We start from the raw sequence: 19,204 nt of genomic DNA, 5'->3' as shown, positions 1-19,204 counted from the left end.
AGATGACCTCCTGAGGTCCCTTCCAACCCTGAGATTCTATGATTCTATGATTCTATGATTACGGTTGCTCACTAGTTGTGGTATGTGTTCCTAGGTGATGCCAGTGCAGTCAATATCTTCTGTCACAGTCTTCTGCCAGTTCTTCCTCGGCGTTCCTTGCTTTCTCTTTCCTCCCTCGGGTACCCAATTCAGGGCTTGCTTAGCATGTTCACTAGATGAAGGACATGTCCCAACCAGTCGAACCAGCCTTTCTTTGGCGATATTTCCTAACATGTCCTGCTCTGTCAGCTAGTTTACTCTCACATACGTCACATTTTGTCTTTCCAGTAAACCTATGCATCTTCCTCAGCCATCTGTGATAGACAGACTCCAGGCTCTTTTTGCTAGCTACTGTCATTGGCCAAGTTTCTGCCCCCTACAGTAGCATGCTCGGTACTATCACATGGTATAGTTTGGTGTAGCCCTAGGCCTTATTTTTTGTGCATTATTCAAACCCCACTCTGAAGACAGAGTTATTAGCTTCCTCAAGGGATTTTCTATGGTGCTCATCACTATAGTGAGCTCTTCACAAACATTATTTTCTCTTCACAACCCCTATGAAGTACAGGCAGGGGATTAGTCCCACTTTATAGATGGGGGACTGAAGCACAGAAAGTTCAAAGTCAAAAGTTTCCACTATTTTCGGTGCCCAATTTGAGACACACAGGATCTGATTTTTTGGAGTACTCAGCATTATATAGCACTTTTTATGTTCAAAGCACCTGGGAAAAGTTTGGTTTAAGTGACTTGCCCAGCACTACATGGGAACTCACATGGAAACTCTGTGGCAGAGGCTGGGATAGAATGCAATTCTCTAGGGCAGCATTCACCTGCTTCAGCCACAAGACTCTCCTCTTTTGCCTGCAGTCCCTGCCTTACTCATTACACAACTGCCAATTTCTCCAAGAAATGAAGCACAGTGGTCCTAGAAAAAACAACCTCCTTTACTAAATACAACACTGATTCATCCCCAGAGCAGGCTTACCCTGTGCACTGAATGAGGCAGGGATCCTGTGGAAAAAATGCTATGTGCTGAATTAGGGTTGCACAGGCAACTTTAATTTTGGCATTTCCTGACTTCGCAATCTTAATAAATGTTCTTTTAGCATAGTGTGTGTGTAATATGTATGTGGACAAAAAGTTTAGGAGATGATTTCCTACATTTAATTTCTATTAATTAACAGAAAATTCACTATTTCCTTTTAAAAAATGCATGTAATACAGAAAAGGTAAAAGCAATGAATACAAGTATCAGAGGGGTAGCCATGTTAGTCTGGTTCTGTAAAAGCAGCAAAGAATCCTGTGGCACCTTATAGACTAACAGACGTTTTGCAGCATGAGCTTTCGTGGGTGAATACCCACTTCTTCGGATGCAAGTCATCCGAAGAAGTGGGTATTCACCCACGAAAGCTCATGCTGCAAAACGTCTGTTAGTCTATAAGGTGCCACAGGATTCTTTGCTGCTTTTGCAATGAATACACACTCTGCAGATAGGCCAACACAGTACTTCTCCATCCCCCCAACTGCATTCCATTGAGAAGCTATGAAATTCTTAGCAGTGTAAGTGCTATGACATTTTTGATGGGGTTCCATAACTCCATGGCTTTGCCCTTCTGGAGAGTCCTCTGAGTCACCCCTCTCCCAAGAGGGCTGTGACAAATGGATCTCTCTGGACATTGAATTTATATCTCAGCCAGAATGTAATTCTGGTATGGACTAAGGCACAGAGAGGATCCTGGACTAACAGCTCCACAGGGCAATTGGGGACACAATGGATGGATGGAATTCTGGACAGGTAGGAATTAAGAAATTAAGTGAAATGAGACATCATGGATTCAAGAGGCAGATTTCAGTGTAGAAGAAGGGGAGGGGGCCAAAGGGAAGTTACACAGCTGAAGAGCTGGGGAGATGGAGGAGTCGTTCAGTCCTAGTCTTGGACACAGGAAATCAGGGACCCTATTGGGAAGCCTTTGACAGGATGGAGGCTCTGACTCTTCCAGGTAGTCACTTCCCAGAACAGGAGAGGAACACAGACACGTTGTGGATTCCTGATGTGGGACACTGAGTGAAGGACACACAGATGCTTCCTACTGGGAAGGAGATGAGGACATTGCAGTTGTGCTGTTGAATCCACAGCCCTCTCCCAGCGGGGGGTACTCTATTGTGTTTGGGGAGTCCTCCTTTCCTCTAACAAAGGTGCAATTAATAAAGACAACCTGCACTCGTTTGTGGTAAGGGTTGATGAGGACACACACTGCTGTGTGCTCCTGAGATAAATGGAAGTGATCTCACAGGAGACTCAGTAGGAACAGAGAGAACAGCTTGAGTCATAGATAAAAACCATTCAGGGCCTATCCCAAAAGATGCTGCAGGGAAACTAACACAAGTTGGCATGGGCACAAGGAAAGGTCAAAGACCTGAAGGAAGCCAGGCGTCACAAGGACACTATCAGAACCGTAAGCACTACCCTCAGGGGCATCTGCTAGTTAATACCAGGTGCAAGATTCTGCGCATAACCCAACTGGAGGAGTGCTTGCGCAGGCAGTGTCCCCTGGAGCCCTGGCACACATTCTAGGAGGCTGGCATGCCATCCACGCCAGGTGAGTTTCAGTGCTTCCCCATCCTGGCTTAATGCTTCCCCAAAAGGAACAACGTAAAGAGGAGAGAGAAAACACTTAAAACAGCATCCACAAAAAGCACGTTCCTGTCTCAGTTACATGGGGGGAGGGGCTGTCTCTTACTTATTAGATATCTTCTGAAAAATCCTGGGTTTTTAAACCCAGGAGGGACAAAAATAATTCTCTGCTTGATACACCCATTAATAAAGGAATGAAGATATGACTGAAGAGTCTGCTAAACTGTATTAATCTTTGACCAAGACCACAATCTTCACGTAAACGGGATCCCTGAAGAGAGCCAGTGGGAAATATTGGCTTGTTCTGTGCTATTGGGATAAGTGGAGCTGGTCAAGTGAACTCTGTTTCTATTAGGCTTTGCTTGTTTCTGTCGTCAGCATTTCAGCCTTAAGAGAGATAAACAGATAGACAGAGCAAGCAGGGCAGTGCAAAGATATTTTGTGCCCAAGATGAAGCTTCTACCTTGCGCCCCCCCACTCCCTCCCCTCCCCCAGAGCATTGCTTATTATAAACTTTCAAAAATGAATAGAGTGGAGTCACATCTTACGCAGGGGTTAGGTTCTAAGGTCAGCACGTAAGAGGAAAATCGTGTACAGTGCAAATTACCATAACGTACAGTACACAAAGTACACACTAGAACAGGGGTCCTCAACGTACAGCACATGTGCCAAAGGTGGCACACAAGCTGATTATTTTTTTTAATGGCAGGCTGCAGGTCCCGGCTGCGCTGAGCCTGCTGCCAGCCTGGGATTCTGTTCGCTCAGCCGGCAGCAGGCTGAGTGAGCCGGCGGCTGAGACCCTGGCTGACAGGAGCCGGTGGACGGAAACCCAGACGGGCAGCAGGCTGAGCAGCTCAGTCCTGCCAGCCGGGGTCCCAGCTGCCGGCCCCGCTCAGCCTCCTGCTGGGCTGGGTAAACAGTCTGGGGTTCCATTCACCCAGAGTTCCGTCCGCCGGCCTGGGGTTCCATTTACCCAGGCCGGCAGGAGGCTGAGCGGAGCTGGTGGCTGGGACCCCAGCTGGCAGCAGGCTGAGGTCCCAGCTGCTGCCCTGCTCAGCCTGCTGCCGGTCTGTCTGGGGTTCTGACTGCTGGCCCCTTGACAGCCGGGGTCCCAGCTGGCAGCTCCGCTCAGCCTCCTGCTGGCCTGAGTGAACGGAACCCCAAGCCAGCAGTGGGCTGAGCGGAGCCGGCAGCCGGCATTCTGGCTGGCAAGGGGCTGGCAGCTGGAACCTCAGACTGTCAGCGGGCTGAGCAGGGCCAGCAGCCGGACCCCAGAGCTGTTCAGCCAGCTGCCAGTCTGGGGTCCCAGCCACCAGCTCCTGCCAGCCAGGGTCCTGGCCGCCGGCCCGCTCAGCCGGCAGCCGGCTGAGTGAACGGAACCCCAGGCTGGCAGCCGGCTCAGTGGTGGCCAGGACCCACAGCCTGCCATAAAAAAAAAATTGGTTCGCGTGCCACCTTTGGCATGCATGCCGTAGGCTGATGACCCCTGTTCTAGTGTATACTGTTTGTACTGTACTTTATGGCAATTTTCACTATATGCGATTTTCCTCTCATGCACTGACCTTAGACTCTAACCCCTGCATAAGATGTGACTCCACTGTATTGTAAAAAAAAAAAAAATGTTTGGGCATCACTTTTTGGCGCCCCCAAATCTTGGTGCCCAAGGCGGCCACCTAGTTCGCCTAGTAGTTACACTGGCCCTGAACGTAAGGGTGTACAGAGTAGAATCCTAGATTGCTGGGGACCCTTCACGCTATAAATTCAACCTTGACATGCTGGAAATAGGGAGGAGGAAAGTCCAACTCTGGGGGGTACAAGGGAGTTGAAGGCACGCAGCACTTTGCTGAACTGGGCCCTTGGTTTGCTCCTGTTATCCCCATGCACAGGACCCTTGTATCTTGTGCTGCCTCCCCAGGACATGTGGACAGTGAGCGGATTTTAAGAGCAATAAGAGTGAGAGACTTATTTTCTCATCCCACTATCTGCACCGCTGTACAGCTGGACTGTTGCAGCACTCTTCTCTCCAAAACTGGTATTGGGGGCACAGTGCTGCGGCTCCAGTGAGCTTGACACTGAGGAATGCCTGCTGTCCTTAAAGACCCCAGAGCACACACAGTATTTCTCTCCAGAGTAGAGGTGTCTGGTATCTTGGCCGCATCCAAAATTCGGTGGCATTTCGGCAGATGCTCGACCACCGGCCAGGACGTGGGCGCATTTAGATGCCCCCGCAGGCACCACGTTGGGGACCCCTGCCCTAGCTACTCCCTCCCTGCACCCTCAGCTATTCCCTGCCCACACACAGCTCCTAGCTCCCCCCCTCCCTGCACCCTGAGCTCCCCCCTCCCTGCACACAGACCCCAGCTCCCCCCTCCCTGCACACAGCTCCTAGCTCCCCCTCCCTGCACCCTGAGCTCCCCCCTCCCTGCACACAGACCCCAGCTCCCCCCTCCCTGCACACAGCTCCCTAGCTCCCCCCTCCCTGCACACAGCTCCTAGCTCCCCCCTCCCTGCACACAGACCCCAGCTCCCCCCTCCCTGCACCCTGAGCTCCCCCCTCCCTGCACACAGCCCCCAGCTCCCCCCGCCCTGCACCCTGAGCTCCCCCCTCCCTGCACACTGAGCTCCCCCCTCCCTGCACACTGACCCCAGCGCCCCCCTCCCTGCACACAGCTCCTAGCTCCCCCCTCCCTGTACCCTGAGCTCCCCCCTCCCTGCACCCTGAGCTCCCCCCTCCCTGCACACAGACCCCATCGCCCCCCTCCCTGCACACAGCCCCTAGCTCCCCCCTCCCTGTACCCTGAGCTCCCCTCGCCCTGCACACAGCCCCTAGCTCCCCCCTCCCTGCACCCTGAGCTCCCCCCTCCCTGCACACAGCTCCTAGCTCCCCCTCCCTCCACCCTGAGCTCCTAGCTCCCCCCTCCCTCCACCCTGAGCTCCCCCCTCCCTGCACACAGCTCCTAGCTCCCCCCCTCCCTGCACCCTGAGCTCCCCCCTCCCTGCACACAGCTCCTAGCTCCCCCCTCCCTGCACCCTGAGCTCCCCCCTCCCTGCACACAGCTCCTAGCTCCCCCCTCCCTGCACACAGCCCCTAGCTCCCCCCTCCCTGCACCCTGAGCTCCCCCCTCCCTGCACACAGCGCCTAGCTCCCCCCTCCCTGCACCCTGAGCTCCCCCCTCCCTGCACACAGCCCCTAGCTCCCCCCTCCCTGCACCCTGAGCTCCCCCCTCCCTGCACACTGACCACTTCTCCCCCCTCCCTGCACCCTGAGCTCCCCCCTCCCTGCACACAGACCCCAGCTCCCCCCTCCCTGCACCCTGAGCTCCCCCCTCCCTGCACCCAGCCACTAGCTCCCCCCTCCCTTGCCCCCAAGCTACCCCCTCCCTGCACACAGCCCCTAGGTACCCCCTCCCTGCACCCTGAGCTACCCCGTGGTTGCACACAGCCCCTAGCTACCCCCTCCCTGCACCCTAAGCTATTTTCAAGCTTTTTGCACTGAGCCCTCCACTTTTGCATTATAATTTTTGGTTGCAGCCCCGCCACAACCCAGACAGGCTGGGTGGCCTACTGAGGTGAGTCAGGGGGTGGAGGTGTCACTCTCTCCCTGGACCCTGCCGTGTGGAGCTGGCTCGAGCCTCGCTGGCCCTTGCCCTCCCCCCAAATAGAAGTCAAACTATGCCTATGCCTAAGGTCCCTGCCCCGAGGCCTCCCACGCCCACTGAACCCTGGAGTTTTTATAGCATGTTGGGAGGGGAAGGCAGGGAGGGGAGCTCAGAAAGAAAAGAAACTCCCATCTTGGAGCACAGGGATTCCCTTCCCCAATGAGCCATAAACAATCCTCTCTCTGGCTCTAAGTGGAAATCTCAGGCACACTGAGTAACCCTTAGGTTTGTCAGGACCAACTCAGTTCTGCAACCTAAACATTGGCTACTCAGATGTGCTGAAGCAGATAGCATGTGTAGAGAAGGTGGTACAAGTAAAACTTGTATTTTAACTACCACCGATGGCAATGTCTCACGCCTTCACAAGGGCTTTGATGCCTGCTGTATGAAATTCCTTTCCTGAAATAAGCTGTGCAGGCATTTTGGTACTGGACTGAACACACGGGGCATAATGCAAGATTTCTGACTGACTGAATACTACATTCATGACAACCGAGCAGTGGATATGATAGACAGCTAGGCTTTTAAAATGCCAACGGTGCCTGCTCAGCTGCCTGAGTGCTGAGTACCACGCAGCTGATCAGAGAAGAGTCACTGGTCTAGTAAACCGTCATCAATAAGCAGGAAGGACGCCTGGGTACTGAGTATTGTCTGAATGTGATAAAAATAACTCAAGATGCTAAAAATCTGAGAATAACTAACTTTACTGCAATGCATTTTTAATGTATGTGCCTATATTCCCAGTAAGAGTCCATGAGAAATCCCACCCCTTTTGATAGCCTTTAACACATTATACAGCAATGCCTGGATCAGACAGCTCTGCTCAGCTGTACGCTGGCTGCTGGGTGACAACACATAATAAGAAGAGTACTTTTAAACTGAACACTTACACCCGATGTTTTGGATTTGCAGATCTCCTGCCTGTCTTTTAACATCTTGTCAAGGACTCCGCTCCTGCCCCAGACATTAAATACTGTCTTCCCATGCTGATATCCCACTTCCTGGAAAGAGACAATCAGAAATAAAAACTCATCAACAACTGGACAAACACCATGCTTCATGCCACCTGCTCTACAAAGCAGTGTGCTAAGCACAGCTTTACATGGGCCCAGGATTTACAATGCAGTGACCTACTGCTTCAGCTCTGAGTTACTCCGAACGCTCAGCCTATGAAATGGGGAGCCATTAACTGGAGCAAGGTGCTATTTTACATCAGCAAGCTCACATGACCTTTGGCCACTTGTTACAATCATTTTTCTGGAGACGGCTTTGTGTAGTACTGCACATCAGACAGCGTTGCCTATAAGGAGACACCAACCAAACATCTCTTTATGGGAAAAGACAACAGCAAAGCTAATTAATATGGGCCTCCTCCGCTGGGCCAGGTCTGACACAGGAATTACTATGGGCACGGCTGTCAAATGACCTGTACATGTGAATCATGAATACACACAAGCCAACCAGCATGTAGGGGCTCTTGCTTTTACATGTAAATTTCAGGTTCTGTTAGAGGTTATATGAGCAACTACTGCTAAAGTGCCTGGGGGAGTTCGAATGCATATACCCCATTTTCCAGCCCTTTAAAACTCTTATTTGCATTGGGAATGGCAACTTGGCACCTATACCATCAGCATGAAAGCAATTAAAAAGAGCTCCAGTCTTAGGGCACATGTACACTGGCAAAGTTACAGCACCGCTCAGAAAGCACTGAAGGAAAATTGCTGTTGTGTGTTCACACTGATAGCTGCCTGCGCAATAGTGTGTTCACACTTGTGGTGCTATTCAGAGGGGTGTACTCTGGGCAGCTATCCCACAGAGCATCTCTTCCTCTTCTGCCACTAAGACTTGTGGGAAAGCGGAAGCAGTTGCGGGACATCCTGGGTCCTGTCCCAATGCCCCGTGGTGCATTGCTTCACATCCCAGCAATCCCTGTGCTTCCATCCACATTTGGTGCCATCTTTCAATGGTTTGTGTTCTCCATGCCCTGCCCTGCCTCTTTCGGGCTGCAGGAATGGATCCCGCACTGTAGACCAATTTGCTGCTCACACTGACCAACATGTCACGAGTGGCAGTGGAGTTATTCCTTAAACTACAAAGGCAAGAGGAGTGCGCTGTTGATCTCACCACGCGTTGTAGCTATGACATGAGATTACTTGTGGCATTTACGGAAGTGCTGACCACAGTGGAACACTGCTTTTGGGCTCAGGAAACAAGCACTAAGTGGTGGGATCACATCGTGGATGCATGTTTGGGATGACAAGCCGTGGCTGCAAAACTTTCCCACAAGGAAAGCCACATTCATGGGACTGTGTGATGAGCTTGCCCCAGCCCTACAGCGCAAGGACACGAGAATGAGAGCTGCCCTGCTGTTGGAGAAGTGTGTGGCGATTGCACTGTGGCAGCTGGCTACTCCAGACTGCTACAGATCGGTCACTAACCAGTTCGGAGTGGGAAAGTTGACCATTGGAGTCGTGTTGATGGAAATGTGCAAGGCCATTAATCACATCCTGCTCCGAAAGACCGTGACTCTGGGCAACATGCATGATATTGTGGATGGCTTTGAACAAATGGGCTTCCCTAACTGTGGAGGGGCAATCAATGGCACGCACATTCCAATTCTGGCTCCAGACCACCTAGCCACCAAGTACATTAATAGCAAGGGGTATTTCTCAGTGGTTCTCCAGGTGCTTGTGGATCACCCTGGGCATTTTACAGACATTACTGCAGGCTGGTCTGGAAAGGTGCATGACGCACACATCTTTCAGAATACAGGCCTGTTCAAGAAGCTGCAAGCAGGGACTTTCTTCCCTGATCAGAAGATTGGGTAGGGGAAGTCAAAATGCCCATTGTGATCCTGGGAGACCCTGCCTATCCCTTAATGCCATGGCTCATGAAGCCATACATAGGGCAACTTGACAGCAGCAAGGAGTGGTTCAACAACAGGCTGAGCAAGTGCAGAATGACTGTGGACTGTGCATTTGGCCGTTTAAAAACCCGCTGGCGATACCTGCATGGGAAGCTAGACATGGCCGATGACAATATTCCTATGCTTATAGCTGCCTGCTGTACGCTCCATTATATTTGTGAAGGGAAGGGTGAAAGCTTCACTCAGGGCTGGACCACAGAGGCTCAGCGCCTGGAGGCTGAGTTTGAACAGCCAGAGACCAGGGCAATTAGAGGGGCACAGCGCAGAGCCATAAAGATCAGGGATGCTTTGAGGCAACAATTTGAAGCTGAAAGCCACTAATATTTGTTGTTATGCTCAAAATTGAAGTGTAATGCTAGGAGGTGATTGGTGCACATGATATAAGAAGGGACTTTAACATAATTGTATGTTGCTTTGCAGGGCTCTTTTTGCTTTCACTTAATAGAATGAAGATTGCTTTCAAACCAACACAATTCTTGTACTGAAAGACAACAACCAGAGGAGAGAGTCAAACGAAAAAAATCATCTGCAGGGAGGGGAATGGGGAAAGCGGGATGGGGGAAGGGAAGGTCTCAAGAGGAGGAGGTGTCCTGGGATGGCTACAGATTTATGTATGACCAGGGATCATACTCAACCTTCTCCTTTGGAGTACGATGCAGTGGGTGCTGGACTTCAGCAGGGCCAAACTGCAGAGGGATGGGTGTTGAGTGCAGTGGGTAGTAGGAGTCCACACTACTGGACTGTGAGGAAGGAGGAGTGGAATGCTGTGGGAAGAGAGTGGAGCCAGGAGGTTGATAGCAGTGTGTTGGCAGTGTGTGTGTGTGTGGGTGGGTGGGTGCATGGGAGAGAATTTTGTGACAGAGGCTGCAGGGGAGGGCGGGCGCGGAGCTGCTTGGTTTAAAGAAAAGACAGTTACTCACCTTTGTAACTGTTGTTCTTCGAGATGTGTTGCTCATATCCATTCCAATTAGCTGTGCGCGCGCCGCGTGCACGTTCGTCGGAAGCTTTTTACCCTAGCAACACTCGGTGGGTCGGCTGGGCACCCCCTGGAGTGGCGCCACTAGAGCACTGAATATATACCCCTGCCGACCCATCCGCCCCTCAGTTCCTTCTTGCCGGCTACTCCGACAGTGGGGAAGGAGGGCGGGTCTGGAATGGATAGGAGCAACACATCTCGAAGAACAACAGTTACAAAGGTGAGTAACCGTCTTTTCTTCTTCGAGTGATTGCTCCTATGCATTCCAGTTAGGTGATTCCCAAGCCTTACCTAGGCGGTGGGGTCGGAGTGAGATGCTGCAGAATGCAAAACTGCTGAGCCAAAGGCTGCAATCATCTCTGGACTAAAGGTAATAATTGGAGATATACCAATCTCCTAGAACTGAGTCCAGCCCCCTGCCTTCACTAGCAGGACCAATTTTTGCCCCAGATCCTTAAGTGGCCTCCTCAAGGATTGAACTCACAACCCTGGGTTTAGCAGACCAATGCTCAAACCACTGAGCTATCACTCCCCCCTTATCCCCCCCACATTATGGGACCAGTGCATAATGTGAGGCAAAGGTGTGGACCGAGGACCAGGTAGCTGCACGACATATCTCCTGGATGGGTACGTGAGCCAGGAAGGCAGCAGAAGAAGCCTGAGCCCTGGTGGAACGAGCAGTGAGGTGGCTCGATGGAACATGGGCCAAGTCATAGCAGGTGCAGATGCACAACGTCACCCAAGATGAAATCCTCTGGGAGGAGACAGGTAGGCCCTTCATTCGGTCTGCCACTGCGACGAAGAGTTGGGGCGTTTTACAAAAGGGCTTTGTCCGCTCGATATAAAATGCGAGCGCCCTACGGACGTCTAGGGAGTGCAACTGCTGCTCCCTTTGCGTTGAGTGTGGCTTCAGAAAGAAGACCGGAAGGAAGATATCCTGGTTGATATGAAAGGCCGACACCACCTTAGGGAGGAAGGCCAGATGTGGTCGTAACTGCACCTTGTCCTTGTGAAACACAGTATACGGTGGGTCCACCGTGAGAGCCCAAAGCTCGGAGACTCGTCTGGCCGATGTAATGGCTACGAGGAAAACTGTCTTCCAGGACAGGTATAGCAGCGAGCAGGTTGCCAGCGGCTCGAATGGGGCAGTCATAAGTCTGGTTAGAACCAGGTTGAGGTCCCAGGTCTGGGTGGGGCGGTGAACTTGGGGGTATAAGTGCTCCAAGCCCTTGAGGAACCTAGAAACCATAGGGTGCGAGAATATGGAGCGGCCACTCTCCCCTGGGTGGAAGGTAGAGATGGCTGCCAAGTGCACCCTCAATGATGACACCACCAGGCCCTGCTGTTTAAGAGACCAGAGGTAGTCCAAGACAGAATGGATCGGGACCTCAGTGGGAGTAACATTGTGCGTTTCGCACCAGCAGGAGAAACGCTTCCACTTGGCCAGATATGTTAACTGAGTGGAAGGTTTCCTACTACCCAGGAGTACCTGTTGTACTGAGGCCAAGCAACGTAGCTCAGATTGGTTCAGCCACGCAGCAGCCATGCTGTGAGGTGCAGGGATTGCAGGTCTGGGTGCTGAAGTCTGCCGTGATCCTGCGTTATGAGGTCTGGGCGAAGAGGCAGGGGAATCGGGTTGGCTATCGACAGGTCTAACAACATGGTGTACCAGTGCTGCCTGGGCCACGCTGGAGCGATCATGATCAGGTGCGCTCTGTCCCTGCGGAGTTTTAGCAGGACTCTGTGAACCAGCGGGAACGGTGGAAAAGCGTACAGCAGACGGCTTGTCCACGGCATCAGAAAAGTGTCCGAGATCGAGCCCGGGGAGAGGCCTTGGAATGAGCAGAACACTTGGCACTTCCTGTTCTCGTGAGAAGTGAAGAGGTCTAAGTGAAAAGCCCCACTTCCAGAAAACGGAATGGATAACGTCCGGACGAATCGACCACTCGTGAGACAGGAAGGATCTGCTGAGGTGATCCGCCAGAGTGTTCCGGACCCCTGGGAGAAAGGACACTACCAGGTCTATCGATTGGGCTATGCAGAAGTCCCAGAGCTGGATAGCTTCCTGACAAAGAGGGGAGGACCGTGCTCCTCCCTGCTTGTTTATGTAATACATGGCCGTTGTGTTGTCTGTGAACACTGAGATACAACGGCCTTGTACGTGCTGCTGAAATGCCTGGCACGCAAGGCGGACTGCTCTCAGCTCTCGGACATTGATGTGCAAGGTCAGCTCTTGGGCTGACCAAAGGCCTTGAGTGCGAAGCTGACCAAGGTGAGTACCCCAGCCGAGAGGTGATGTGTCCGTCGTCAGGGACACCGAGGGCTGAGGCGGATGAAATGGCATCCCTGCACCAGGGCCGGTGCAAGGGCGTTTCACACCCTAGGCGAAACTTCCACCTTGCGCCCTCCACCCTCCCTGCCCTGAGGCGTGCCCCCCCCCGTGGCAGCTCCCCCCCTCCGCTCTGAGGTGCCCCCCTCCCACAGCAGCTCTCCCCCTCTGCCCTGAGATGCCTCCCTTGAGGCAGCTCCCCACCCTCCACCCTGGGGCATCCCCACCCCCACCCCAGCTCACCCCTGCTCCGCGCACGAGCACCCCGAGCATGCCATTGATGCTTCATTTCTCCCACCTCCCAGGCTTGTGGCGCCTAAGCTGATTGGTGCCGCAAGCCTGGGAGGCAGGAGAAGTGAAACAGCTCACCTCTGCCCCACCTTCTCCCCGAGCACATCGTCGCTGCTTCACTTTTCCCGCCTCCCAGGCTTGCGGCGCCTAAACTGATTGGTGCCGCAAGCCTGGGAGGCAGGAGAAGTGAAACAGCTCACCTCTGCCCCACCTTCTCCCCAAGCACATCGTCGCTGCTTCACTTTTCCTGCCTCCCAGGCTTGCGGCGCCTAAACTGATTGGCGCCGCAAGCCTGGGAGGCGGGAGAAGTGAAGCAGCCACGGCGTGCTCGGGGAGGAGGAGGGGCAGGGAGTTCCCCTGCATGCCGCCCCACATCCTTACTTGCTGCAGGCGGCCCTCCTCACGCTCCCCTGCCCCAGCTCCCTCCGCCTAAATGTCGGTGGCGACCGGGGCGGCCGAAGATCCGGACGCAATGGTCGCTGCTGAAGAAAATGGCGCCTCCCAAATCCTAGCGCCCTAGGCGACTGCCTAGGTCACCTAAATGGTTGCACCGGCCCTGCCCTGCACACACCAGGGAGGGCGTCGACCACCAGTCGAGGGAGTCTAGGATGCTCGGGGGGATCGTGACGATCACGTCTATGCTGTCTCTGCCCAGGTGGTATACCGAGGCGAGCCACGATTGGAGGGGACAGAGGCGTAGCCTGGCATGTTTGGTCACGAACGTGCAGGCAGCCATGTGATCCAGGAGACCGAGGCAAGTGCGAGCCGAAGTTGTCGGGAAGTTCCGTAGATCTTGTATAATTGTTACCATCGCCTGAAACCGAGGCTGAGGTAAGCAGGCTCTGGTGAGATTGGAGTCCAGGATGGTCCCAATGAATTCTATTCTCTGTGTGGGAATCAGAGTGGATTTCTCTATATTGATCATCAGGCCTAGACGCAGGAATAGGTCCTTGACGATGCCCACATGACGGGTGACTTGGGTCTCGGAGGTCCCTCGAATGAGCCAATCATCTAGATACGGAAAAACGTGTATCCGATGGCGGCGGAGGGAGGCAGCGACTACAGCCATGCACTTTGTGAATACTCTTGGGGCTGTAGAGAGGTCAAACGGAAGGACCGCAAATTGGAAATGTTGCCGGTTGGTCACAAACTGGAGGTACCTTCTGTGTGGGGGATAAATGGCGACGTGAAAATATGCGTCCTTCATATCGAGGGCAGCATATCAGTCTCCGGGATCCAAGGATGGGATGATGGTCCCTAGGGATACCATGCGGAACTTCAGCTTTATCATGAACTTGTTGAGTTTTCGCAGGTCTAGGACAGGTCTGAGACCTCCCTTCGCCTTGGGGATTAGGAAATAGCGGGAGTAAAACCCCTTGCCTCTTTCATCCTTTGGTACCTCCTCTATAGCTCCTATGGCGAGGAGCATCCGCACCTCTTGCAAGAGGAATTGCTCGTAAGAGGGGTCCCTGAAGAGGGACGAGGATGGAGGGTGGGAGAGGGGGGGCGAAATAAACTGGAGGCGGTACCCAAGTTCCACCGTGTGTAGGATCCAACGATCCGAGGTTAGGTGGGACCACGCAGGGAGGAAAAAGGAGAGGCGGTTGTAAAAGGGAGGGAACGGATCCTGGGTAATAACTGGTACGCCGTCCTCGGGCGTGCCTTCAAAAGTTTGGCTTTGGCCCCGCTGGTGGTTTGGCGGGACCCTGATTTTGGCCCCCTTGGGGTCCCGACTGTCGCCTACGACCGCCTTGGCCACGCCTGCTGGCAAAGTCCTGTCTTTGTCTGGGTGCAGGGTAAGGGCGGTGGGGCTGGGGACGGAAAGGCCAGCGCTGAGTCACCGGCGTGTGCATGCCGAGAGAGCGCATAATGACCCTGTTGCCCTTTAGGCTTTGTAGCCTAGGGTCAGTTTTTTCAGAGAACAGGCCTTTGCCATCGAAGGGCAAGTCCTGTATAGTATGCTGCAGCTCCGGGGGAAGGCCCGACACCTGGAGCCATGAAATGCGCCTCATGGCAACACCCGAGGCCAGAGTCCTGGCAGCAGAGTCAGCTGCATCCAACGAGGCCTGGAGGGAAGTTCTCACCACTTTCTTCCCTTCTTCCAGGAGGGCAGCAAACTCTTGACGGGAGTCCTGAGGAACCAACTCCGTAAATTTGCCCACCGCCACCCAGGTGTTGTAATTGTAGCGGCTAAGCAGGGCTTGTTGGTTTGCTACACGGAGTTGCAGGGCCCCTGCCGAGTACACCTTACGGCCCAGTAAGTCCATTCGCCTAGCCTCCTTCGATTTAGGAGCTGGTGCCTGCTGGCCATGGCGTTCCCTCTCATTGACGGACTGGATGACAAGGGAGCAAGGGGGAGGATGTACATACAGGTACTCGTACCCCCTCGAGAGCACCATGTACTTGCGTTCGACTCTCCTGGCCGCGGGCGGGATAGAGGCTGGAGACTGCCAGATGGTATCCGCATTGGCTTGGATCGTCCGAATGAACGGTAGGGCCACTCTAGTGGGGGCGTCAGCCGACAGAATGTCTACGACCGGATCCTCTACCTCCAAGACTTCCTCCACTTGGAGGTTCATATTGAGTGCCACCCGTCTCAGGAGGTCCTGATGGGCCCTCAAGTCGATTGGAGGAGGGCCCGAGGAGGATATTCCTGCCACCGCCTCATCTGGGGAGGAGGAAGAAGAAAGGCCAGTGACAAGCGGGTTCTGCGTGGGCTCTTGTTCCTGGACGACCTCCTGTTCCAGTGGGATCTGGGAGTCCGGTGGCTGAACCAGGGCTTCCTCCATACCGGTTGGAGGGGGACGGCTAACTGTCGCCTCTGGCACCCGGTGCTCTGATGGGACAGAGCGAGATGGGATCACAGGTACGCCTTGGGCCTGGTGGTATGCCCAAGGTGTCCAGAACGACCACTGATGGGGGCCATGGTCCTGGCCCTGGGTCGCCTGGAAGACTCTGGTGGGCACATCAGAATCACGGTCCTGTGCGTATGAACTGTCCGCGTGGGACGACACTGATGTGTGTCTGGATGGCCATGGAGGAGCTGAAAAGCCCTGGGCAGAGTCTCCCTCTCTAACTGATGTCACTCGACGCGGCACCGGGGATCGGTACTGGGAGGCATACCGGCACCGGGAACAAGATCGGGACCTGCGACCGGAGCGGTGCCGGGAGGTTGACCGAGATCTCGAGGCTTGACGTCAGGAGTGGCTACGAGAGTCACGGTGCCTGGAGCAGTGCCAGGAGCTGGATTGGTGCCGAGTGCACCGGGCCGGCGAACGGGACGCTGACTGGTGCCGCGAGTGTGACCGGTACCGAGATGGAGAACGGTGCCGGGACTGCGAGTGGCGTCGGGACCTGGATTGGCGACGGGACCAAGAACATCTGTGGGACCTCGACTGTGAACGGTGCCACTCTGCGGTGCTGACGGAAGGTGGTCTGATCAAGGCAGGCTTGCCGATCGACCGTATAACCCGCACCGGTGGTGCCGGGGGTTGAGGCAGCGCAGACTCCGTCATTGCAATCAACTCCCTTGCGGTGGAAAATGTCTCCGGCGTGGAGGGAATAGTGAGCTCAACCATAGCTCGCACCGGGGAGCTTTCAGGCACCGGACTCGACGGCTCTTGCAGGGCCGGAATCGATGGTGCCGATGTTGTCGGTGCCACGGCAGGTATCGGTGCCGGGCGGTCCGACTTAGTTGAGCACTCGCTGCGGAGCAGGGGGCGCAGACGCAGCAGGAGTCTTGTGCCTCTTCGCCCTCGGGGAGATGGATCGGTGCCGAGCAGACGTCGGTGACGGTGACGGTGACGGCCGGTGCCGAGAGGCCTTGGCGGTACCGGCGCGATCTGGTGCCAAGGGAGTGCTTCTTGTTGAAGACTGTCCATGCACGTGGATGAGCAAGCACTCGAAGAAGAACTAGTATCGCCTGGAGCGTGTCCGCTCGGTGCTCCGTAACTGTTAAGAGCCACACCGTGGCTTCTTTCTGGTGTGCTGTGTTCTCTTTTCGGACCCTTTTCTCGCTGTCCTGCCAATCCTTCAATTCTTTTTTCTCAGTGGTGGAGAGCATCATAATCTCACGCATAAAGTCCTCCTTAGTTCTTCTTGGACACTTTTTAATTCTGCACAGCCATTTTGCCACCGATAAGGGAGGATGGCCTCCCAAGGTCATCTCTGTGAAGTTTAAATGCAACGTTTTACAGAAGCAGTATTGTTTGCAACACAGACAACACTGATTCAGTGCTTTAAAACACAGCAAGTACTCACACACCTGTCACTGACTGGCTGACCCCAGGTAAGCACACATGAGCCTCAAGACCCCCAAATGGTGAGTAGCCACAGGGGAAGGGGAAATCACTGTTCCCGGATCCTGCTGTATACTGGGCACGTGGCTCTTGGGCACTTGGGGAGAGCCAGCACTGTAGAGTGGGTCTGATAATCATTCCTGTCCCCACACTTTCCACTGGACGTGATCATTATGGAAAATATCTTGCTACTGAGGGTGAAGAGGGAATCAAGGGAAGGTCTTCTCCAAGCTTGTGGCTTCTTTTCCCTACAAAGCAGCAGAAGAGGCTTCAGGAAGAATTGAATTCTAGTGCTTAGAGCAGTGGTTGTTAGGAGTCCAGGTTTCTATTCCCAGGTCTATCACTGACAGGCAGAATAAGTGTCAGGAACAGCTCAAGGTTTCATAGGGACCATAATCTGCCCCAAGTGTTCCTAGCTCTGTAGGTCACACTCTGGATCTTGTGTCTGGAATGGCACTGGAGGTCACGGGGGAGCGAAACTCCCAGACAGACGACTGACTCTTGTGGTCTAGGATCAAGACACATCTTGATGGGGAAGAAAGGCCTGTTTAGAGGGCTGCCCTTGGAGGTGAATGGAGCCTGGGAGATCATGGACAGGCCAGAGGGAAAATACTGTTCATCCTTCAGACCATTCTGTCAATGGTTTTACAGATTCCAAGGCCAGAAGGGACCATTGTGATCATTTGGTCTGACCTCTTGTATAGCACAGACGAGAGAACTGCTCCGTAATGATTCCTAGAGCAGATCTTTTAGAAAAACATCTTATCTTATCTTGTCAGTGATGGAGAATCCACCATGACTCTTGGTAATAGTTCCAGTGATTGACAACCCTTATTGTCAAAACTTTACAGGTTATTTCCTCTCTGAATTTGTCTAGCTTCAACTTCCAGCCATTGTATCATGTTAAGACCTTTTTCTACTAGGCTGAAGTGACCATTAGCAAATTTTTGTTCCCCAAATAAGTACTGTAGACTGTAGTCACACCTTAACCTTCTTTTTGCTAAGCTAAATAGATTGAACTCCTCAAGTCTAATCCTTTAATCATTCACGTGGCTACTCTCTGAACCCTCTCACTGTGGACACCAGAACTGATCACAGTATTCCAGCAGCAGTCACACCAGTGCAAAATATAGAGAGAAAATAATTTCTCTACTCCTGCTCAAGATTCCCCCGTTTATGCACCCAAAAATCCCATTAGTCCTTTTGGACATAGCGTCACAGTGGGAGCTCATGTTCAGCTGATTATCCACCATGACCCCCAACTCTTGTTCAGAGTCATTGCTTCCCTAGCCTATCAATATGACCTACATTCTGTGTTTGCTTAGAATGGCCCCAAATAGCCTGGATCAGATGACCTTCAGGACATATGGCAAGGCCTATCTAGGTGCATGGGCTGCCGCAGAGGTGGGTTTTTGAGGGCAATCAGCAAGGAACTATATGCTCAGTGACTATTAAATTTAATTGTGTTTGTTTGGCAGAGGTGCCTGAAATGTTGGATAGACACCCCCTTTTCATTTTTGTATAAATCTAAATAAATAGGTAAATAAAAACCTTTGACCCAGTAGCCCATGAATGCCCACTCAGGTCATCATGGTTTACAGAGACCCTGCAACAGGTGAAGCCATAGGGTGTTTGGCTGGTATGCCAGTGGAGGAAGTCAAGAAATGTGTCTCCATCAGATCTGTTAAAGCAGGATGACAGCTTGGTATATCTGCACAGCCTCCAATTATCTACTGTCAAGCTTCTTTCATAGTGAAGAATATAAAGTTACTTTGTGGCTTTAACTCACTCACTTGGCTCTGAACTGTCTGCTTCCACAGACAGAGAACAATGGTTTGAGGGGTCAATGCTTGTTCATCTCTTAGTGTCAGCCAGTCTCATCCACTGAGGCTCTGGAGGGGCTGGATTCTCTTCCTCACCCCCCGATCCCACAGTTTGTCAGTTGGATCCATGCCCATCCTGACTGGTGAAGGGAGCACCAGGGCAAGTCCTGGGTCCGTTGCTGGTGGAGATGATCCGAGTCTGCCCATGGGTAGCAAGATACCTGATTG

At 53.1% G+C, this 19,204-nt stretch overlaps 1 protein-coding gene across 3 annotated transcripts in view; it reads right to left on the bottom strand.

Moving 5' to 3' along the window:
* Positions 1-19,204, bottom strand: part of PNPLA7 (patatin like phospholipase domain containing 7) — a 420,389-nt gene that overhangs the window by 22,444 nt on the left and 378,741 nt on the right. For all 3 annotated transcript variants that reach the window (XM_044993121.1, XM_044993122.1, XM_044993123.1), the window contains one exon: positions 7,224-7,334. In XM_044993121.1, the coding sequence (XP_044849056.1) occupies positions 7,224-7,334 (111 nt within the window). The remainder of the gene's footprint in view (positions 1-7,223; positions 7,335-19,204) is intronic.

This window comes from Mauremys mutica, chromosome 18 (genome assembly GCF_020497125.1).
Source record: "Mauremys mutica isolate MM-2020 ecotype Southern chromosome 18, ASM2049712v1, whole genome shotgun sequence".
In the NCBI taxonomy this organism is placed as follows: Eukaryota; Metazoa; Chordata; order Testudines; family Geoemydidae; genus Mauremys; species Mauremys mutica.
Note: the sequence above shows the minus strand (reverse complement) of the source record. Positions and strands in the feature narration are given on the sequence as shown.